Source organism: Colias croceus, chromosome 4 (genome assembly GCF_905220415.1).
Source record: "Colias croceus chromosome 4, ilColCroc2.1".
NCBI classification, from domain to species: Eukaryota; Metazoa; Arthropoda; class Insecta; order Lepidoptera; family Pieridae; genus Colias; species Colias croceus.
In genome coordinates, this window is record NC_059540.1 from 6,610,925 (window position 1) to 6,633,663 (window position 22,739).

Sequence of the window (22,739 nt, forward strand, 5' to 3'; positions counted from 1 at the left end):
TGAGTGCAATACCGATGTCGTGTGTTGTTTCATTACTAATATAAAAATCTTTAAAATGGTGTTCTAAATTTTCATCATAATATTGTTATTACAATATATTCTCTCCGCTATCCATAAAAACTCGTCATCATGATTACCTTACTTTTTAAATTTGATAAATAACATTCATAATCAATAACAAAAAATGTTCCGTACCACAGTTCCGTACACTGAGATTGGTTGCAAATTTAATACGTGATATGAAATTTTATATCGAAAACTTCCCCAATATTGCAGAACTTTTGGAATTATTTTCAGGACCATACAGCAAAAAAAAAAATGTGTGCGTGTACTAGTGTACACACGTAAGAAGTAAAACTTCTTTATGACCTTATTTTTCAAAAAATAATTTACTATATGCAACTTTACAGAAATACGTCGAATCACGCGTGGTAGGGATAAGAAAAAGATGGCGCGTAACGGTTAAATGTCACGCGTAACGAAAAAATGTTACACTAAATTTTTTTCCAACCCCGATAAAGAAGTTTCACTTCAATAATTTAATTGCAATTTTAGCAATGTTCTGGACCGCGGACAAGGTTGCGAAATGAGATTTATTATCGTCCCAATGTACCATTCACTTGACCGAAGTTTGAAAACTTTTGGAATTCGATTTCGAATAGGTACATTCGAATGTCGATTCTGACTGATGAATCTTGTTTGACATATTGAGTTGTCACTTGTCAGTAACTGTCAGTCTTGTCAATTGTCATCGTGGTCCAGTCGGGTCCAGTCCTGAGTCCGTGATATTATTTATTACCTAGGTAGGTACTTGCTCTGTGTGATAATTCGCAAATCGAAGCATCAAAGCCGGATTTTGGAATCAGCCTTTGCTGGCCTTTGCCCTTTGAAAGTTGTGTAGGAACCTTACTCAAGGTACATTTTTATTTTACAAATATATTGGTACAAAATGCGACATCAATAAAAATAGAAATGAATTTGAAAACACAATCACGACAACCTATAATTACCTACGTTACTTTTGCTATAAAAAATTGTTGAAATATTAATATTTAATATCTGCAACTCGCTATAGCTTCATATATCTTGGTTTTAATTTGCAGTAAACAATCAGGATGTATAAAATGAAAAGTATTATCCCGATTGAACAATCTATAGATTTACCAACATGCATGTATTATATGAAGAATCCCAACCAGCAGGTTGTTGCTAATGATGACATACAATTGAATATTCGTGACCAGGTTATGAGATTCCTTAAGGTTTATTTCAAAAATTTTTTTTTTTTATTTTATTTTAATACAAAAACATACATAATTGATGCAAAACATTTTATCAACCCAATACATTGTGTGTGGTTACATTATATTTAACACCAAGATATTGTAATGTTAAATCTTATGTTTCAGAGTGCACCAAACAACAAAATGTTGGATCTTGAAAATAGGCAAGATCAGCTGCTCAAAAAACTGGATAAGCTTTATGAGAAAATCCAAATAATAAGTTCTTCCTGCAAATTGAATGGCACTGTTCATAATAAAGTCAAGCCATGCTCCAAAATATCTCAGGTATCATCTCTAAATTAATCTATACATATAAATATTATACAAACTTATTATTATATATTAAAAACTGTTAAGATTCATTGGGTGATGAACATGAAACTAAACATTTGTGAAAAAAAAATCAAAGCATGATTCAAACTCACTTTTTTTTACAAATGGCTTAAATTATGTTATTGAATGTGTACAAAACATAACAAGATGTCTATAAAATCAGTATAAACACTAGTTTTTGTTATCTATTTACTTTTTAATATAATTTATTTATTGATTTCGTTCTAATTAATTATATTTTTTTATGAATTATAGATAAAACCCGAGGAATTGGTGTTGGTATTAAGTCCAGATAATTTACCATGGTTCTTGGTTAAAATTTTGAAGGAAAATTTGGATTTAAACTTTACATGGCACATTCATTCTTCTACCCCTTCCAACAAAATTCCAAAAATTAAATCATTCTTTGAAAAGGTGAAATTTGAAAACACTGATGGAAAAGTCAACCTAAGACTGATTTTTAAGTATGGTAAGTATTTGATTAGTACTTATTAATAATGTGATTAAATTTAATGTGAGTTTTATTGGAGTTTAATTAAATTAACCATAGCCACCCATTTGTACATTTTATATGATATAAATTATATATATTTTTTAACCTTTACTTAAGGAACAGCATTAAACAATTTAATGCTTTCCTATATCTAAAACTGCGTCTAATACAAAAATCTATTGTTGTAATGCTACATTCCTTATAGTCTTCAATATACTGACACTGAGAGATTTTTTTCTTCAATTTGGTATATTAATTCTTGATATTAGTGAGTTCACTCAAACAAAGCCTCAACTTAATATAAATTACCATATTACATATATGTATTGAATCAAACTGATAAGTCTTTTTAAACTTAAATAATCTATCCAGTCCTTTTTGTCTTTAAATAAATAAGAAACCAAAAGTAATTATTCTTATATTCTTGTTTCAGAGTCAGCTAATACAGAATTGAGAATTTCATCATTGGGATTACCAATACTAGGAAATGTAAATGTATTGAGGTATATTTGTGAGATATTCCCAAACACTGTTTCATATGATTTTAATGATTATGCAGCTGAGAGTTTATTGGATACTTGTTATTTACTTGAAAATTCTTCAGAGAAACAAAAGCAAGTCCACTGTCAAAAATTATTTCAAAATGGTAGTCAATGGATTTATAACAACAAATTTAGTATCATTGACCTTGCTGTATATAATGAAGTAAAGCAATGGAATAATGTACCAAAAATTGTACCACAGCAGTGGTTGGTTAATTGTGAGAAGTGCATATTATAATTTATAAAGTACCTAGTATCTATATAGGTACATAATATTTACAAATGCTGACATTTTGTATTTGTTTCATTAAATATAAGTCTTTTATAATCCGTTGAGTTTATTTGTTATGCACCCGCAAACTCAGTCAGAAATTCAATACCTTAAAATTGGTGAAATCATTATTTAAATGGGATAACTTGTAGTTTTTTAAGATATTCAGTTTTATTTTAATCTAATCTAAATCGAAATAATAATTTTAGTTAAATACATATTTGTTACATCAAATTTTGTCTATATTTGAAGTATTTGTGTGTATTTGTTTATTATTGGTTTATTATTAAAATTATCCCTGACGCCCAAATAAAAGATTACCTAAAAATTTCGTAGGTAATAACTCAATGTCTTGATCATACGCACCAATACGCACCACATCGGGAGGGTCTGTTAGAACTGCTACCCTTCGGCAATAAAACAACTAAGTTGATAATCTAGTTTCGATACTGTCACCACTTATAATTTAAGATCAGCTAAACGTCGTCAAAAACATCTACACAAGGAAGGAAGGAAAAGGAATTTGCCAACCCCCCCCCCCCACCCTTTAGTTCCTAGAGTATCGACTGTACAAAAAAATAATAGAATTTAAATGAAAGGAAATTTTATGTACAATATTTTCCTAGAAGTAACCGTGATGCTATTTTTGCAGGTTTAAGTCTATAAGCATAAATCTTAAAAAGGTTCCTTTGAACCCCTCCCTTAGCCACCCTTGAGGACTTTCGATATCAATTATTATCATCATCGTCATCATCATTCGATTTAAATCGCAAATTTCACTAGGTATAATTTCCTCGGACTCTATGTAGGTATTATGATTTTATCAATTAAAATATGACAAGGCGGGAAATTTTAGAATTTAACGCCTTATCTACGAGGTGTGTGTGTGTGAACGCAATAAATGTGCATTGTTCATGCAGTAACTACTATTATTTACGGATAATTGTAATAATAATTTAGATAAACTTAAATATAGTTTAGAACATAGAAGACTATAAAAGAACGTGCTTTATTTATCATCTATTAAAAATAAATTATAACATAATAGTTAATTTTAATTAGTACTTATTTGTTTTTTAGTACTAGGTTTCCGCCCGCGGCTTCGCCCGCGCAATCAAAGAAAAACCCGCATTGTTCCCGTTCCCGTGGGATTTCTCATTTCCGGAATTGCGTCATTTTCCCGGGATAAAAAGTAGCTCCTTTCTCGGGTATCAAAATATCTCCAAACCAAATTTCATGAAAATTGGTTCAGTAGTTTCGGCGCGATTGAGTAACAGACAGACAGACAGAGTTACTTTCGCATTTATAATATTAGTATAGATTCAAATTTAAGATAATAATTCTTAACACGTTCACTGTCCCCATACAAAAAACCCCATAAGTCCAAGTTAGTTTTTGTAATATTCTGGTTGCTAGGGGGTAATTAATACTGAATATTGATAAATCGGTCCTAAATACCCTCAAATCGACCCAAAAATCTACTTTAAGTAAATGTCACGAATTCGGTACACGGACTTATGAAGTTGAATAATTGTCGTGTACCGTTTAGGATTTGTGAATTGTGAGTCAGTTGCTTAGAAAAAACATTTTTTTTAATATTATTTTACGTTTTTTTCTATATTATTTGACACTGAGAGAAAGAACCATTCACTCTCATGCTGTCAATTTGACAAGTAGGTATCTTTCAGGTATTGTGCTAAACACCTTTTCTGTCAAAAACTTTTTTATTCATATTTCTAGGGTCCGTTAGCTTTTATTTGTGATTTATAGATCTTGAAAAATTAAAAACAATTCATGAAAACATTTGACGAATTATAAATAACATCCTTTTTTTTAAGTTGGGTGAAAAAACCGTCATGTCCCGCGCTTTTTCTATTCATTGATATTCTATCAACAAGTCCCGGCAGTTACAGCAATCTAACAATCCTTAATCTATTTTTCGTTTTGTTTCAGTAAGGTGAAGCCTCGTGTAAGGTTTCTGAATTTCTGGCATTACGCGTGGATTACGCAAGTTGTGAACAACGTCACAACCACAGACTAATAATAATATACTACGTATACAATCACAACTCACAACCTCTGTGCTCAGTAGTGTTGCCGAACTATCGATAGTTTGGCTATCGATAGTTGACCTTGAAAATAAGTCAGAATATCGATAGCACTATCGATAGTATCGATATTATCGATACTATCGATACTATCGATAGCGTTAATCATGGAATACTATTGATGAACTGCAATAGTATCGATAAAATCGATAGTATTGATTGCCAATAGTTGCTATACTATCGATACTGTCGATAGTATCGATACTATTGCTACTGAATATTGCAACTACAATCGATACTATCGATAGTACTGATACTATCGATAGTTTTGAGCTATCGATAGTAGTAAATTGTGCAATAGTATTGTTCACAATTTCTTGGTATAATGGGTCAATTTAAATTAGAAGACACTAACTATGCACAAATGTACGTGGCTTATTGGATTACGAATTAACGAACTAAAAAAAATGGATTGTACAAAGCGCCAATAGATAACTTGAAAAGTATTATAACCAAACATCTAGTTCTCTATCATCCACTATAATATTATTGATAAAGCAATACTATCGAGAAAAAGGTCACTATCGATGGGACGATATTATCGATAGTATCGACACTATCGATAGTATCGATAGTTCGTTCGATATTGAGCTTCGATAGTATCGACACTATCGATAGTATCGATAGTTCGTTCGATATTGAGCTTCGATAGTATCGATACTATCGATGGTATTGCTTTGTATCGATAGTATTTACGCTTATAGGACTATCGATAGTATCGACACTATCGATAGTATCGATAGTGCTATCGATACTATTGCTTTTCCCCAACTATCGATAGTTAATCGATAGACTATCGATAGTGGACTATCGAGCGGCAACACTAGTGCTCAGTCTGCCTACGGCCGTTGTGTGAGCCGCTCACACGATGCCGATGGTCCGATCTCCTTCCTCTGACGTCGCGATAACTCGCGTAAATAGTACAAATAACGTGAATCGTCAAACGACAGTTCGAAATGAGTATAAATGTATTGAATGTAATGTCGTTATAAATGAACTATTAACTTTTATATCAAATAAGGTTGACACTCTTCCAGAAACTAGTATTATTCAGATATGTTTAAGTGCGTACTCCTGTGATGAAATAGAATGTGCGAGGCAAATTGTTTATAAGCTGATGGCGCCTAATAAAAAGTTTCTAAGAAGGAAGGATGGATCGGAGCAGAAAAGCTTACAAGAAATTATAAAATTAATAAAAGAATTTGAACCTGACAGTCTACCAAAGTTTGTAGCGAGTAACTTAAATAAACTACCGCCGGTATCATTCGACCATATTGACGTTACCACATTCCTGAAGGAAATGGCATTGTTAAAAAATGAAGTCGCTAATATGAAATCTACCTCTACCTCTTGTAATGACTATGTATCAGATATTGTATACATCAAGACAGAGTTGGAGAACGTTAAACTGTTAATGCACGAGTTGCAATCTTCACGTAACTCGGTCTCGTCCTTTCCTAAGTCTTATCGTGATGATAAGAATACTGGAAAACGAAACAATGATTATAATGACATTGGCCGTGGCAGTACAGCGGGCTTGCAAAATGATACGATGAATCATTCAACGCAGGCAACGAGTGGAATCTCACAGCACATTCATAGCGAGTCCGAACCATGTGCAGGCGGCGATAACACGGGTGCTCCGCACGGCGGCCGTTCGCTGACTGCGGCTGCGCCTATTCGTTTGGAGCGGGATTGCGACAAGTTACAGCTGACGCCTATACCTACGTATCGAGATATAATGGTTGGAGATAACGCGATTCGTCAAGAATCTAATAATTCTAATAACGATGGTTATACAACGGTTACAAAGAAGAAAAAAATATATAAATATCGTAATACTCGCGGCACTTTGCAGAGTACGTCTAAACTGCAAGCGGCTATTCCCAATTCTTATATTTATTTGTCACGGGCACAAAAACATATAACAGAAAATGATATTAAAGATTATATAACAAGTATGAATGAAGAATGTTTAGACGTGCAACTGTTGAAACAAAGTAGGGAGACGAATTTTAACTCATTTAAAATATTAATCCTGTCGACAAAACTAAATACTTTTCTAAATAATGAATTCTGGCCGCAAGGTTTAGTTTTTCGTAAATTTAAACAACCGAATGTTAACAAACCTTTGTAATGGACTGTTGGGATAAAAATATAACTATAATTTCGTACAATTGTAAATCGGTTAAGCGTTCCGTGCAGGAAATTAGGAACCTATGTAACGATGCGGATGTTATTGCGCTGCAGGAGACATGGCTGATGCCATATGACTTAGGTTTCGTGAATGAAATACATAAAGATTTTGGAGGCTCAGCCAAGTCTTCTGTAGACACATCCACACTTCTGCGTGGTAGGCCATATGGGGGTATTGCTGTCATATGGCGTACGAACCTATTTTCTGAGGTTGAAATTATACCGTGTGACAGTGATCGAGTCATGGCAGTGCGTCTAGGTAGGGGCGATAGATCTTTTTTGGTGTTTTCTGTCTATATGCCAACAGACAGTGAAGAAAATCTACTAATGTTTACTGAATGTTTGGCACTGATTACTACAATAATTGAGGCCTCTGACACCGAATGTGCATTTATATGTGGGGATTATAATGCACATCCTGACTCACGATTCGGCAGAGAAATGTCAAATTATTGTAGTGAACAGGAGCTGCAGTGTTTAGATATAGAGAGGCTTCCGCCAGCCTCATATACATACATAAGCGAATCTCACGGATCGTGTAGATGGCTCGATCACTGTCTTGTAACGGCGCGGCGGCTGCCGAAATTCTAGTCACTAACATATATATTAAATATGACTCCTATTGGTCAGATCATTTACCTCTAGTCTTAAATTGTAATTTAAATGTGATAACACCTAAGAAATGTGATACTTATGTGAACCATAATATTAAATATATGTGGGGTATACGAGATGAAGAGCATACAGCTATTTATACAAAAATGTGTGAACTAAAATTTACTAATATACAAAATAAATATTATAATGAATGTAATTTTATATGTAAAGACTGTGATAGCAAGTGTATAAACAAGAATCATTTTAAACTATTGGATCAATTTTACTGTGATATTATTTCAGTTATGCAATCATCAGCTGAAAGAAGTTTTAATAATAGGAAAAAATGTAAATATAAAATAGTTGGCTGGAATGCTCACGTTAAACATTTTCATCTACTCGCTAGGCAAACTTTCTTGGAATGGGTGTCCTACGGTAAGCCGCGTTCGGGATACTATTTCGATGCTATGTTCTCGGCACGTAAAGAATTTAAGACTGCACTAAAGTATGTTCAAAATAATCAAGACAAAATAAAGTTAGATATTTTAGCTCAAAGTCATTCTACCGGTAATTTTATTGAATTTTGGAAGGAAACTAAGAAAATGGACTACAAAAACGTTTTACCTGCATGCGTAGATGGACAACAAGACCCTAAAGCTATAGCTAATCTCTTCAGGGCACAGTTTGATACGAACCCTATAGCTAATGCAAATGGTAATGTATCAACTTCAGCTGAGACCGTACGATCAACTGAGAAACGTAAGCTAAGTAATAATATCATAACATCTAAGGACGTTTCTCAGGTGATTAAAAATATGAAGCGCGGTAAGTCACCGGGTCATGATGCTCTTAGTATGGAACACGTTTTATATGCTGGTAAAAACATCTACCCTGTTCTGGCTCAATTCTATACTCTCTGTCTCAAACATTGTTATTTACCTAAGGATTTAATTAAAACTATAGTTATCCCTGTCCCTAAGAATAAAACCGGTAGTATCTCGAGCGTGGCTAATTATCGACCTATCTCGCTGGCAACAATTGTGGCCAGGATACTTGAAAAAATTTTGCACTCCAAGTTGTCACCATATATTAATATTGACGATGCCCAATTCGGTTTTAGACCTGAATTGGGAACTGATATGGCTATATATACATTAAAAGAAATTGTTGACTGTTATAATAATCAGAATACTAGTGTTTATGCATGTTTTTTAGACTTAAGTCGTGCCTTTGATACCTTGAACCATGAGATATTATGGAAAAAAGTTCGCAGCAGTGATGTTTCTTCTGACGTTGTTGGTCTTTTTACATATTGGTATGATAATCAGACGAACAGCGTTAGGTGGGGCAGTACTCTGTCCGACAGCTATATTCTCTCGTGTGGTGTTAGACAGGGCGGAGTAACCTCTCCCGATCTGTTTAACTTATATGTTAATGATTTGATTGTGGAGCTGAGTAGGACTGAAGTTGGACTTAAACAAGATGGCAGATATGTCAATAATTTGAGTTATGCTGATGATATGGTCCTGCTCAGCCCCTCAATCAAAGGGCTTCGAAAACTTGTTGGCATATGTGAAAGATATGCTCTTTCACATAGTCTACAGTACAATGTAAAGAAAACAGAAATGTTGATATTGGAACCGGGACCGGATAACATTCCGCCAATCTGCATTAACGGTCACCCTATTAAAATAGTAGATAGCTTTAAGTATCTTGGCCACATTGTTACATCCAAAAGAAAAGATGATGCCGATATTGAGCGACAACGACGTGCACTCTGTGTCGTCGGCAATATGATCATCCGGAAATTTCGTAGGGCATCCAATTCCGTTAAAATTCATTTATTTAAGACCTTCTGTCAGTCCCTCTATACTTGTCAACTTTGGACTAATTACACCAAAAAAGCATACGATGGCATTCGAGTAGAGCACAATAACATCTTCCGATATTTGATGGGGCTCGACAAATTTTGCAGCGCTTCAGAGATGTATACCAACTTTAGAGTAAACTCCTTGAATGCCATCCAGAGACACAGAATTGCTACATTTTTGTCCAGAGTTGACAAGTGTAGAAATAAAATTGTACGCAGTCTGGCTGACAGAAATATAACTAGTAGTATGTATAAAACTTGGATCTCAATTATTATGATTTAATTAAGTATTGGCTTTATGTGTTCATTGGTTTTTTTCTGTATTAAAAATTATTAAAATTGTATACATGTAAATTATGGGACTAAATTGTTCTGAAATAAAGAATTTATTATTATGTGTATCTCATCCATAATACTCGGGTACCATCATAAGGAAGGTACCCGGTCTTTTGGAAGGCTTACGTGGGGACACGGATCCAACACGCAGAGGCCCTTTAGAGAACTTTACTGTGTTGTGGGACACCAGCCGCAGCCTGCCCATGACTGCACTATAGAGATACAGTCCTAGGCAGTCCGCGGCCGATGTAGGACTATTTCGAGATATGGAAAACAAAATAAACTGGGCTATGGAGTGGGATGTTAAATGGGCCGGTATTTAGGTACTATTGGAAACTATAGCACCTGCCTTTCTACTAAAAGAAAGTAAAAATATGTTGGCAGGTGGTGACTCGCCCTCTCACTGTATGGGCCCCCGAAATAAGTCGCTGCAACAGTGCGACAAGGGGGCAACATATTGTGAGCAGCTAAGGGTGGAGAGGCGTCCCTGGACTTTAAACGACGATCACGCGCTCCCTGAGGGTCCAGCATCACGTGCCCACTCGCCACTTACGCTTCGCATCCACCCTTCGAGCTAAAAGCTCTCGCGACTCCACTCTGGCCGGCCGGTTAAGGCAAGCCAGAGGTGGGGGTCCTGTCCTCGTCAGGCTTCACTCCGACCGGCCGGTGAAGGCAAGCCGGAGATGAAGACAGGGGCCTCCCCCGGGAGCACTCGGTTCCCGCGGGGTCGCTACTCCCCGACACCCCGCCACAAGGTGTCCTGCGGGTTGACTGATTGCACGGGTGGAATATCTGTTGTCACGTAGACAACAGATATTCCAACCGTGGGCGATGGGGTCGTCACATCCCTACGCCCTTATTATTATTATTATTATATTATTATTATTAGTGCTTACTGCTTACAACTTTTACTCACAAGTCACAAGCGTCCACAGAAATTAATTATTGAATATAAAAAACATGTATCTACAATGTCACAACAGTTTATTATTTATTTATTTTGTTAAATTAAATAATAAGTAAATTTTGGTATTTTATTGCCGCATGCAGTCAGAATGATGAAATAAAATAATAATTGATTATGTGTTACGAATATCCAAACACAAATGACATTTAGGAAACTGAATAGAGGTTATGTTTACTGGTTAATTTTGTCGAGTCAGAATAGCTTCGTAACAAGAGTTTTAAGAATTTCAGTAGTAATACGAAAGTTAATCAAGATGTTGGTGACATTAAAAACGTTGCAACAGCAAACATTTCAAATTGAAATAAATCCGGACGAAACCGTTAAAGCATTGAAACTTAAAATTGAAGTTGAAAAAGGCAAAGATTATGCGGCAGACAATCAGAGACTTATTTACGCAGGTAAAATTCTACTTGATGACGATGAACTTAAGAAATACAACATAGATGAGAAGAAATTCATTGTAATTATGGTAACAAAGCCCAAAACAGCCGAAGTCCCGCAAACATCTACATCCACTCCTGAAGCTGGTGAAAGTACGTCAACAGAGAGCGGAGATGGTAAAAACAAAAAAGCAGAGGAAGCGCCGAAAACATTGCCAGCGCCAGAACCGGAACGCGCTGTTGAACCAGTTGCTGTACCCATTGATCCTGAGTTTGAATCTACTGTTCAAAGTATTATGGACATGGGTTATAATCGACAACAGGTAGAACAAGCTCTCCGTGCCTCTTTTAATAATAGAGAAAGAGCAGTTGAATACTTAATAACAGGTATACCTGATGACATACTGCAAGAACAAGAGGCAGAAGAAAGTGCAGATGATGATCCTTTAAGTTTCCTTCGTGATCAACCACAATTTCAACAGATGCGTGCAGTAATTCAACAAAATCCTAATTTATTAAACACTGTTTTGCAGCAAATTGGACAATCTAACCCTGCACTTTTGCAAGCTATAAGTCAACACCAACAAGCTTTTGTGAGAATGCTCAACGAACCCGTGAATGCACCTTCTGGCGGTGCTGCTGTTGCAGCTCCAGAAGAAGTAGTTGTTCCCGAAAGTCAATTGAATCAGCAGCCACAAAATGTCATCCATGTTTCACCCCAAGACAAAGAAGCTATTGAAAGATTAAAAGCATTAGGTTTTCCTGAACATATGGTTATTCAAGCTTATTTTGCTTGTGAAAAGAACGAGAATCTTGCAGCAAATTTTCTTTTGTCACAAAACTTTGATGATTAACAACATAATTAAACTTAATTTTTAAGACATTGTTTACTTATATAAATTTCAGAGCCTAAATTGTTCTTATCTTTTGCTTTGTATATTTGATTGATATGATTTATGCACAGTTATAAAAAAGAAGCCATAATTATTAAAATATCAGCAAATGTACCTTAATTTAATTACAAAATTCAAAATTGTTATTTTTCAGGTATCTATGTACTTTCAGTACTGAGTTTTAATAAAATAAAAAGTGAATAAATTGTAAATGTATTTTCTTACTCATGATATGGTAGATTATTATTTTTTGTTTCATTTTACCTTTACTTGAGCTATCAATAATTTACAGAATATTATACTTTTAATACTGTTGTAAGTTTCATGTGTTTTTTTGTAAAAATAGAAACAAGAAGAAAGAAACAATCAACTCAGTTCATTATAATGAAAATATCAAAATTTATAAAAAAGTGTCACCTTTTTTAATCTAAAGTCTTATCTATAAATCTAGACTTACCCTTACTGTATATCCTACTAATATTATAAATGCGAAAGTTTGTATGTTTGTTTGTTACTCCTTCAAGCAAAAAACTGCTGAACCCATTTTCATGAAATTTGCAAATAGGTGACATAGAGTTACATTGATTGACACGAGATAGTTTGATCTTGAAAATCTCACAAGCTAGTATAATAATATTTAGAAATACATGCTAACCCATGCAACTTCGTGGAATGTTCCCATTATTGCACGCCTCATAAGCGAAGCGTTGAGGTGGGTACTACTGTCACTTCGCGCAAAACATCTGATTTTTCAAACTTAAAATGTCTTTATGTATCATACATTGCACTTGTAAGATAATACATACACACACATATTAAGAAAAAACACTATTTTTAACATTCATATTTTTGATGTCATTTTTGTTATTTAAACTAGTTAAAAAACAGTTTAAAAAAGTTCTGTCTTGGACGTCCGTGTGTCTGTATGTGCGGAGGATTTTCTTGTTAACACGATAGCGACCGAAATACTTTACTAATCGAGTCTTTTTTTTCTCTTACGCTTGAGTATGCTCAGGAATAGAACCCTTTCATTTTTCAGGGTCTGATTCGATGTGGTTTAATTGTTATTAAATAAACAAAAAAAATATCGACTTTTTTATATTTATAGTGTACCTACTCAAAATTCACCATTATAAACTCGATTCTTTATACTATAAGCCAAGGTTTAAAAAAATAAGTTGGTAGTCAGTCCCTTAAACCTGCGCAGTTTCACATCTAGGTGGGGCCACAAGAAAAATAGCTCAATTATTACGGTACCGCTTTCTTTACTTTTCCAACTGTTTTGAGACAGTACAAGAGCATTGGCACATGAGAACAAGTGTATCTACATACTCATATTATATACACCTTTATAAATAATCAATTTTATTGTAAAGGATGAGATTATGAGGCGTGCACTTTTGGATTTTCCAAACTTTTTCAACATAGGTATTACCACAGTATTACAATATTATTTTCCTATTACATTGTCTGCTCCTATTTCCTATTGGTACTATGATATTATATTTTTTCCCATAGCCGTAAATTAATTAATGTACTGTCCAACACAAATATTTCATTATATAGGTAGGTAGTTCTTGCTCTTCAGATCTTTATCGAATATAAGTAAAACACGTACACAGTATCACAGGTAGTATCTAGGATAGGACCTACTTAGAGCATTAGATTTCATAGATGATATGCGCTGGATGCAAGCAGAGCACAACAGTGAAAACTTTAGGTAGGTACCTATTTATTTTATTATTATCTGTCGGTCGCCCGAGTCGTCCAATGACCTAACGTTATAATTTCGGCGCGTATGTATTTGTATTCATCCATTTATTTTCGATACTAATTAATAATTGTGAAAAATTTACACGTTATTGATCTAAAAATAATACAATTTTTATTTTATAAGGGAGAAAGTTCCAACAAATTAAATGATCCTGAAAAAAATGCGAGTCGTCAGTCGTCATGCGACGCCTGGCAGACATGAAACACCCGATAAGGGTACTAGTGTTCTGTGTGAAACACCGTACACACTTGACACTACTGGATATAGACTACTACTACTACTAACTACTAGTACTAGCGGTCCGCCCCGGCTTCGCCCGTGGTACATATTTAGCAATAAAAGGTAGCCTATGTTCTTTCTCAGGGTCTAAAGATTGTCTGTGCCAAATTTCAACAAAATCAGTTGAGAGGTTTAAGCGGGAAAGCGTAACAGACAGACAGACAGAGTAACTTTCGTATTTATAATATTATATAGTAGGGATGTACATATATGAGTGGCGACGCGTCGCCACGACTCTAATCTGTTACGTGCGCTTATAGATGTTTTACATCAACAGTCCTCAGACGTTAATAAAAATAAGTTTGGGCTTGATTGCTTTTATGGCAAAGAGGTCGACTAATAATAATAATTATTGTTTGTACAAGTTCAAAGGTTACTTCATACTGTGTGGCAAAAAAAATGTCAAAACTGTGTGTAGATGTAGACACAGTCAAATCATTTTTTTAGCATTTTAAAATAGTCACAACTAAATAAAAAATTCATTAAATTCAGTTCACCCAGTCAGAAGTTCTGAAATAAAAACATTCGAATTAGAACCTTCTCTTTGTATGTTGAGAACATGTTGGAACATGGAGATTACTAATGTCATTATTGTTTTTCTTCGTGTACTTTCAAAAATACAAGAAAATCTGTAGGAACTACTCAATATTATAAATGGCTTACCTAATACATTACGCCAGTTTAAAGTACTTTGTGATATTACTTATTGTGATAATGTATAATTTTTTACTTTTATCTGTAAAGGAAGATTGAGGGACTTCATTCTAGATAAATGATGCTGGTTAAGTGTGATAGTTGTTTTTTAATGATCTGGTTTCATCACAGCTATATTATCCTAAATAAAATGTATAATATATTAAAATAAAATAACCAAGAAGTACATCAAACAGTTAATATTATTAATATTTATAAATAGCATAAGTTAACATAAAAAGCTATGTTGGTATAAACTTTATCCAATCTAATTTAAAAGGCACTTTCCACAATGTCTTACATTAATTGTTGCCATTTGCCACTAAGGACATGCGTCTACTCTGTTTGTAAAACGAAACAAAAAAACTATTAACAGTACAAACTTATACGTAGTTCGGCATGATATTAATGGCAATTGACTACTTATAAAATCTTATATTTAATAATGAATCAAGTCAATTAATTACCCTCCAAGAAGATTAAAATGATAAGATAATGTAAAGAAAATTAGTAAAACTCCACATATTGTAATTTTATCCATAGCAAAAAATACTAAAATAGGTTTATTTTGTATAAACTAACCAGCATAATAAAACCTCTTGTGATATGCGAAGTGAGTCAATTTTCGTTCAATTTACTTCTTTCATTTTAATATGTACAATATAATCAAACTTTATATAAATACAATCTATACATATCTAAGCTATATGTACACACTGTACATTTCATTTTTATGTGTGAAATTTAGTACATCACTAATTTAAACTGTACATTGCAATACGGTTATTGCACGAATGAACTAAAAAATAACTTTGGCTTATCTATTAAATCACCATATTTAGGCGTTTATAATACCTAAGCAACTTAAATGAATGGTTCACAATCGGTAATTCTGTTCACTTCACAAAATGTGCTATAGATGAGTTGTAATGGTAATATGACTATTTACAACTCTTACATTTAATAAGAAATAACAAAAGTATATACTTCTGAATAAAAATGATAGACAGGCTTTTTTAACAATTAATAGGTGAATATGAGGCGATGGCACGAAAAAACCTCTGTTGTATGATTTAAAAAAAACATATCCTATACATTACTATTAATTAGAAATTCTTGTGAAACAAAATATTAAAAGTGAACTTAACATGTACAAATTACAATCATGAAATGTACTGAGGCCGGTTGAGGAGCTTCACCGACCGTCAGTGCGTACCATCGGTCCTGACGATACGCATCAACAATGTGTATGACTAAACGTATGACAATACGCGTGCGTATGGTCGGTCTAGCTATGAACGGTTTTATGAATTTCCATACATATGACAAGCGCGACTGACGTACGCACTGATGGTCGGTCAAGCTCTGCAACCGGCCTGAGGATATTTAAGGGGTTTTATAAGAAAACATTTAGTTGCAAAATAATGTCTAACATTTTCGTGTTCTTTGAAGGTCCCAGATGGAACCAATAAATTGATCGAGAGCGTTATTACGAAACAGGTTTTTACATTTTTTTATCTTGTTTTAAGAAAAAGCGGACAGATATAGAAATATAATCAGATATAACAAGACAATTATCGTAATAACGCAACCACAACATATTAATTTAGGCTTTCTCGTATAGATTATAATTAAATTAAAATATCAACAGAGCTTCTGTCACCGTTTTTCAAGTACATAATACATTAGAACATTTTACAGGTCGTCATTGAAAAAAAAAGAAAACTTATTGTATTGAGACAACACATTTTAACAGATAAGTATTGATTTTTGCAACATATCATAAAAATAATCAACTAGATGACAAAAAAACAATAACATTATAGAATATGATCAAATAGATAAACATATCAATTCTAACAATACATTAAGATTTATCAAATGATAGATGAAAATCTACTCAAAATAGACTTTTTTTTTATAAAATTCATTAGTTTGCAGGTAGTTTCAGATAAAAATATAATATTATTTACAGGTCTTAATTAGATAGGTGTTTATAAATTGTTGGTGTTTCTTTTTATTTCTTGGTCTATATTCAAGGAGTTGACTTTGAAGTATTTTTATAGTAAATGACACTCTTGGCAATTTGTTGTTAAATTTTTCAGTATGTTTGGACTCAACTGAACATTTTTATCATCACAGCTTCTTGAGCCGTTAGAATTTTATGTACTCAGCATAGATACTGCCAATGTGTGCCTCATGGCATCTGCCAGCATTTTCAATGGCACATCTGGCTAGCCAGCTGGATCTCATTCTGTTTTTTGTTGACAATATAGCTCCTTTAGTGACTTTAGCTCTTCTATTAAGGCTTTGTTTTGATTTTCCAAAACAGCTACTCTATTTTCTAAGCATTTAATGTACTCCTTCTTTTTACGCCGACATTCTCTGGCGGCTTCACGGTTTTTCAAAAGGCGAAGTTCGCGCTTTCGTGTCTGATCTTCTAATATAGGACCTATAAACATAGCACCATTTGTTCATTTCTTAAAAAAAGTAATGTTAAAGAAATATCCTAAAAAATGAAGTATTTTTACTAACCCGGCACATAAAACTGTCCATCTTGGTTAGTGGTAGCATATTGTACTATGGCGCCGCCGCCTGTAGTGCCTGATACCGCCAAAGTATGAAGACCACTCTCTGTTTGTAAAGCTCCCGCTGGAATAACTGAAAAAAAAAATCTTTATATGGTATTTACTATTTAGTGATGGGACTACAATTATTTAAAATTTCGATTTTGACAATACGTCTTATAACTTGATATAAAGATTGTGCTCAATATTTTATTTAAACAATCGGTTTAATTCAAATCAATATAATAATAGTATATATTATCAAAATAATCATGTGTATAAATTATATACTTATACATAAAGAATTAGTGATTATATAAGAGGGAATATAATATTATATAAAAAATATGAATATGCAAAAACATAGTCATTGTTTATTTGTACAATTAAAAGCAAGCATTTTATTTAAATGTACAATCTAAATCTACAAAAATTAGTACATTACATAATATATAACCACTAGCTAAGTAAATGATTATCAACTTTGTAGCACACATGACACAGCTGCTAGAATGACGTCATTGTCATTGGTTTGAGCGCGATTACGTCATCTTTAGTGAATAAATTGAAACATGAATAATATTCAAGTTATACCACAAAAAGTTAACAGAATAAAAACTTAAATATTCTTATGATATTAAATTATTATCATGTATAATATAGAAATGAAATACCTATATAGATTTAAATAATAACAAAATGAATATTTTTGAAATTTTCTATATAAGTAATATAATAAAATATAAAAATGAATCGCAAAATATTGTGTTGGTAAGCGCATAACTCGAGAACAACTGAACCGATTTCGTTAATTCTTCTTTTATTACATTTCTTGAAGTACGAGGATGGTTCTTATGGAGAGGAAACGTAAAAATGTACCACGGGCGAAGCCGGGGCGGACCGCTAGTAATAAATAAAAATCAAAATAATTCAACCATCTAAATAAAAAGATCATGACAAGGTGATTATAAAGAGGGTAGGTTAAATAATATCATATTGTATTAAGTATACCTCACTCATCAGTCATCATACCACATCATAGTTTATCTCAGCAAAGCTAGAACTAGAAAGCACTTGAAAGCAGCAAGTAATACTTTCCTTAAAATATAATAAATAATAAATATGGTCATCCAAGATGTAACATTATTTTTTTATATACATTTGTAAAATCCAAATAATAAATTATGAAATAAATCATCCCAGCATGTGCCAAAATCAATTGTGGAAAATATATATTTCATTCAAAGAGTTGACTTCTTCATGATTGGATTAAAGAAATCTAATATAGATAGTGCAATTATAAAAAAAAATAATTAAACTTTTTCTGAATTCCTCAAATATATACCAATAAAACACACTAACAAAAAATCACTGAAATCTAATGTAATATTTAGCCATTCTTCAGTTTTAAATGGTGTAAATAATACAACTTTCTTTTCTAATATACACTCACCGGCACGGAATCTTGGCCACTTACAAATTTGCCGATAAAAAAAGTTTGAAGTGTTTTTCACGATTTTTTTGTATGCAGATATGTTAACATATTATTTGTTTAATTTTATGGTAAGAAATCATTGAGTTTGAGAATAATCTTTTACCACTTTTTAAGAGTTACTCGAAATTTGCGATTTGTGCATTAAGCCGAAGTTACGAATTGTTCGTTTTAAACTTTTTTTGATATAGTTTATGCCATTTTAAGATATTGTTATTGTTGTACTGTAGTCAATGATCATAACAAACAATAAAAAATGCCATTAACATCTGAACAACCTACTCAGGCCATCACAATGTTAGACCAATGACTGCCGCAACGTAAAGTACCTAATGTACAGTATTTACCTCGTTCAGCGATGCACTATGCATGGAGAAGATACCAGAAGACTGGCAGCCACATGTGCAGACAAGGAAATGAAGGTGTGAGGTGCACATCAGCTCGAGAAGACCCGTTTATTGTTCGAGAGATACTCAGAAATGGCTTTCTGACAGTTTTTAGGATACGCCACCGGCTCTAAAACACCAGGATAATAAATGTGAGTGAGCAATCGGTGAGAAGACTAATGAAAGAAGTTAATTTGAAGGTTTGCAGACCAGCACGCCGTCCAGAACTCCTCAGACATCACAGAGAAGCACGTCTTCGTTTTGCACGAGAACATGAAAACTGGACCCACAGCCAGTGCGCTCGTGAGGTGTTCACAGATGGCTGCTAAGGCACTTTACGAGCTTCTGATAGCCAACAGTCAGTATAGAGGAGACGAGAAGAGAGGTTTTCACACATCACCACACTCAAAATGCGATTTTTCATGGAGGGTCAATAATGGTATGGGGAGGTATAAGTTCCGATGCTCGCACGGAGTTATTTATCGTAGATAATGGCTTAAATTTGATCAGGTACATCGAGGAAATTCTCCAGGAACATGTTCAGCCCTATTACAGGTTTATCAGTGAAGAAAATTTGCTACTTATACACTATAACGCACGTCCGCGTGTCGTACGATACGTATAAGAGTACCTTTAAGAGGTTATTATTGAAAAATTGGAGTGGCCAGCTCGTAGCCCGGATCTTAATCCAATAGAACACATCTGGAACATGCTTAAAAGAAACATAAAGTTCGATTCCAACCCAGCACTAATGTTAGATGAGCTTAGAAATACAGCTGGGGCCGTTTGGTACACTATAGCTTAAGTGGTCTCCAAAAATGTCTTCTAGAGTATGCCAGACTGGATGCAAACAGTGTTTAAGGCAAGAGAAGGAAACACCCTTTATTAAAATGTTCAATTTTTTTTATGGAAACGTTCTTTCTAATTTTTTAGCATTTTTTAAGAAATCATTTTAATTTCACAGGAAAAGCGTAAATTCTTGTTTAATTCATATCTACTCGGTAGTACTTCTTATTAACTTCCAATTATTACTAAAAGTTAGTAAAAACATTAAAGTAACTAGTTTTGATTAAATTTTTATTGAATTTTGTAGTAGAAAAGAAATAGTGTTATTTTACGCAAAAATTTGCAGTGGCCAAGATTCCGTGCCGGTGAGTGTATAAACATACATAGATAAGATATATAATATAGATTATAAACTTTGCATTACACATTGAATTCATTAATGATTAGGGTTACCATTAAAGAACATTTTGCTGCACCTATAACTAGTGAGAAAGGATCAACGAAGAAGGATTTTATGAATTCAACAGACCACCATGAGACTAAATCAAGACCGAGCCAATGTGTTGAGAAACAATAAATGATGGTGTACACCAGAAGCAAATGGTTATAAGCCGTGGAGGAACACGGTATGGTTGTGATACATTGTAACAGGTTAGTGACATGTTGCACACAGAAACCAAGTGTCAGCTGCAGCACATTTAACTAACCTGGTGCAAACGACAAAGGAGATGACAGCGACACTTCATTCTCTGGTCCTGGTTTAGTTCCCATGCGATTTTCTGTAAGACCATATTTCCTTGAAGTGTTTGTCTTAAGTCCGACCCAGTTAGATGTGATTTAAGTTTTTTATATAAGGCGTAGACCAGATTTTTATCATTAAATATATTATACAAGTTTAGGAATGGGAATCTGCATGCTTGGTGGGGTGTATAAGGATGCTAAGTCTTATAAAAACAATATAGGCAACTATAAACTGAAATAAAATGATCCATTAATATTTGTTATAGCACATTCTTTATATCTTTGTTGACTACTGCAGCACCTAAACATAATATGTTAAAGAAAAATTATTATCATACCAGCTATTTCTGCTCCTCCCAAGTCATTCAATATTTTACGATATGACGGCCGCCTTGTGAGCATTTCTCTGTATTTTCTTTTTGGACTTTCATCATCACTACCACTTTCGTCACTGCATGATTGTCCTTGTGTGCTGACAACTGTATTAGGCTCTGGCTTAATCTATAAAAAAAATTATAATAATTTAAATTTAATATTCTTGATAATAATAAATAGTTATTCTCTTTTATAACTTTCATTATTGAGTTTTAATAATCATACAATAATTTTTGTTTAGGCTTTGCACTATGTACTAAGAAAAAATGATAAAGGTTTAAATCAAAATTAAATTAATTACGTAATGGTTATTATTTTAGAATTTTAATTAACGTGTATGTCTTAAATCTTAATGTTTCAAAGTCTTGTACTAATATAAAACTTGATAAAATAAGATACATTAAGTCACTCTTCACAATCTTAACATTACTTTTACTTTAATTCTAATAGGTTTTATTTTAAATAATTATAAAACTTACTTGCAATGTTTGTAAAGTTCCTTGTGTTGTGTGTATAACAGAATTTGGTTTGCTTACAAGAATCACATTGCCTTTTGGTAATTGCACTGACTGTATATTAGATGCTGTTTGAATCACAGATTGTTGATTTGGTTGGATTACAGATTGCACCTGCAAATATAATATTGTTATTTGATACCAACCGTATGATACTAATAGTAAAAACCGATAAGCAACACATTGCAATATATTTACAAACATAAACAAACAATAACCTGTGCTGATGGAGCCTGTGTAGGTAAAGTTAGTTGAACTATACTTGTCACTACAACATGCGGGGCTGTATTGGAAGACCCCGGGCTGGCCAATGGATCCGCAACATTCGCTCCGCTCGGTGTACCATTCTCCTCCACCATTCCGTCCATGCCAAACTAGCTCACCTAAAATATTCAAGGTCAACGTTCTGTGTTTCTTGAAGAACTTTATGTATCATAAGCATGCAGCGATGTTACTGTTACTTTATTCTCATCAGTCATCATAGTGATACTGTTGATAGTCCCTATTGGTGACATTCTAAAACTGAACTATCGCGTCATAACAAGGAAAATTTTCCAATTGCGTACATTAGCTTGTAACATATTTCGGGACCAAAGCGTTGTATGGAAAAGTTGAGCAATAAGGTCACAAGTAGACATCATGTTTGTGAGCCCAAATTTAGGCGACCGTGACAGACCGCAAGATGTCTTCAATACAAGCACTCACCAGTTACGTATTCCTCGTCACCGTATATGCTGCGTCCGGAGTGGGCGAACGGGACGGTACGTAGTAGCCACGTCAACTGCGAGAAGACTCGTCACTGGCGGAGACCTATGATCTTGTATGCGTCATAACAATATGGCCGAAATTGTCAGGCGCATGC

At 33.7% G+C, this 22,739-nt stretch overlaps 3 protein-coding genes across 9 annotated transcripts; 2 read left to right on the top strand and 1 right to left on the bottom strand.

Moving 5' to 3' along the window:
- The first annotated feature begins 731 nt into the window (after positions 1–731).
- Positions 732–2,983, top strand: LOC123690820. 3 transcript variants are annotated; one of them, XM_045634889.1, is made up of 5 exons: positions 732–915; positions 1,104–1,262; positions 1,410–1,568; positions 1,872–2,085; positions 2,543–2,983. In XM_045634889.1, exons 2-5 carry the CDS (start codon positions 1,116–1,118, stop codon positions 2,887–2,889), a joined length of 867 nt encoding a protein of 288 aa, XP_045490845.1. In that variant the 5' UTR covers positions 732–915; positions 1,104–1,115; the 3' UTR covers positions 2,890–2,983. The 3 variants fall into 3 exon arrangements, with proteins under 3 accessions (XP_045490845.1, XP_045490846.1, XP_045490847.1); XM_045634890.1 differs by having other exon boundaries at positions 1,104–1,244; XM_045634891.1 differs by lacking the exon at positions 1,104–1,262 and having other exon boundaries at positions 733–915.
- Positions 2,984–11,147: 8,164 nt separating this feature from the next.
- Positions 11,148–12,381, top strand: LOC123691175 (UV excision repair protein RAD23 homolog A-like). The gene has a single exon (XM_045635454.1). It carries the CDS (start codon positions 11,250–11,252, stop codon positions 12,228–12,230), a length of 981 nt encoding a protein of 326 aa, XP_045491410.1. The 5' UTR covers positions 11,148–11,249; the 3' UTR covers positions 12,231–12,381.
- Positions 12,382–15,200: 2,819 nt separating this feature from the next.
- On the bottom strand, positions 15,201–22,739 carry LOC123691519 (cyclic AMP response element-binding protein B). 5 transcript variants are annotated; one of them, XM_045635984.1, is made up of 7 exons: positions 22,583–22,739; positions 22,096–22,260; positions 21,842–21,991; positions 21,326–21,488; positions 20,954–21,025; positions 17,551–17,676; positions 15,201–17,455 (listed from the first exon to the last, which is right to left on the bottom strand). In XM_045635984.1, exons 2-7 carry the CDS (start codon positions 22,243–22,245, stop codon positions 17,265–17,267), a joined length of 852 nt encoding a protein of 283 aa, XP_045491940.1. In that variant the 5' UTR covers positions 22,246–22,260; positions 22,583–22,739; the 3' UTR covers positions 15,201–17,264. The 5 variants fall into 5 exon arrangements, with proteins under 5 accessions (XP_045491940.1, XP_045491938.1, XP_045491939.1 ...); XM_045635982.1 differs by having other exon boundaries at positions 15,201–17,467; XM_045635983.1 differs by lacking the exon at positions 22,583–22,739 and adding an exon at positions 22,444–22,576 and having other exon boundaries at positions 15,201–17,467.

What these genes read in the sequence shown, in the direction of transcription:
- LOC123690820 (XM_045634889.1), top strand. Translation starts at nt 1,116, where the DNA reads ATGTATAAAATGAAAAGTATTATCCCGATTGAACAATCTATAGATTTA. An exon ending in AGGTTATGAGATTCCTTAAG is followed by an intron (nt 1,263 to 1,409) that starts GTTTATTTCAAA and finishes CTTATGTTTCAG; the next exon opens with AGTGCACCAAACAACAAAAT. An exon ending in CATGCTCCAAAATATCTCAG is followed by an intron (nt 1,569 to 1,871) that starts GTATCATCTCTA and finishes TATGAATTATAG; the next exon opens with ATAAAACCCGAGGAATTGGT.
- LOC123691519 (XM_045635982.1), bottom strand. Translation starts at nt 22,245, where the DNA reads ATGGACGGAATGGTGGAGGAGAATGGTACACCGAGCGGAGCGAATGTT. An exon ending in TCCTTTGTCGTTTGCACCAG is followed by an intron (nt 17,677 to 20,953) that starts GTTAGTTAAATG and finishes TTTTTTTTTCAG; the next exon opens with TTATTCCAGCGGGAGCTTTA. An exon ending in TGGACAGTTTTATGTGCCGG is followed by an intron (nt 17,468 to 17,550) that starts GTTAGTAAAAAT and finishes CTATGTTTATAG; the next exon opens with GTCCTATATTAGAAGATCAG.
- LOC123691175 (XM_045635454.1), top strand. Translation starts at nt 11,250, where the DNA reads ATGTTGGTGACATTAAAAACGTTGCAACAGCAAACATTTCAAATTGAA.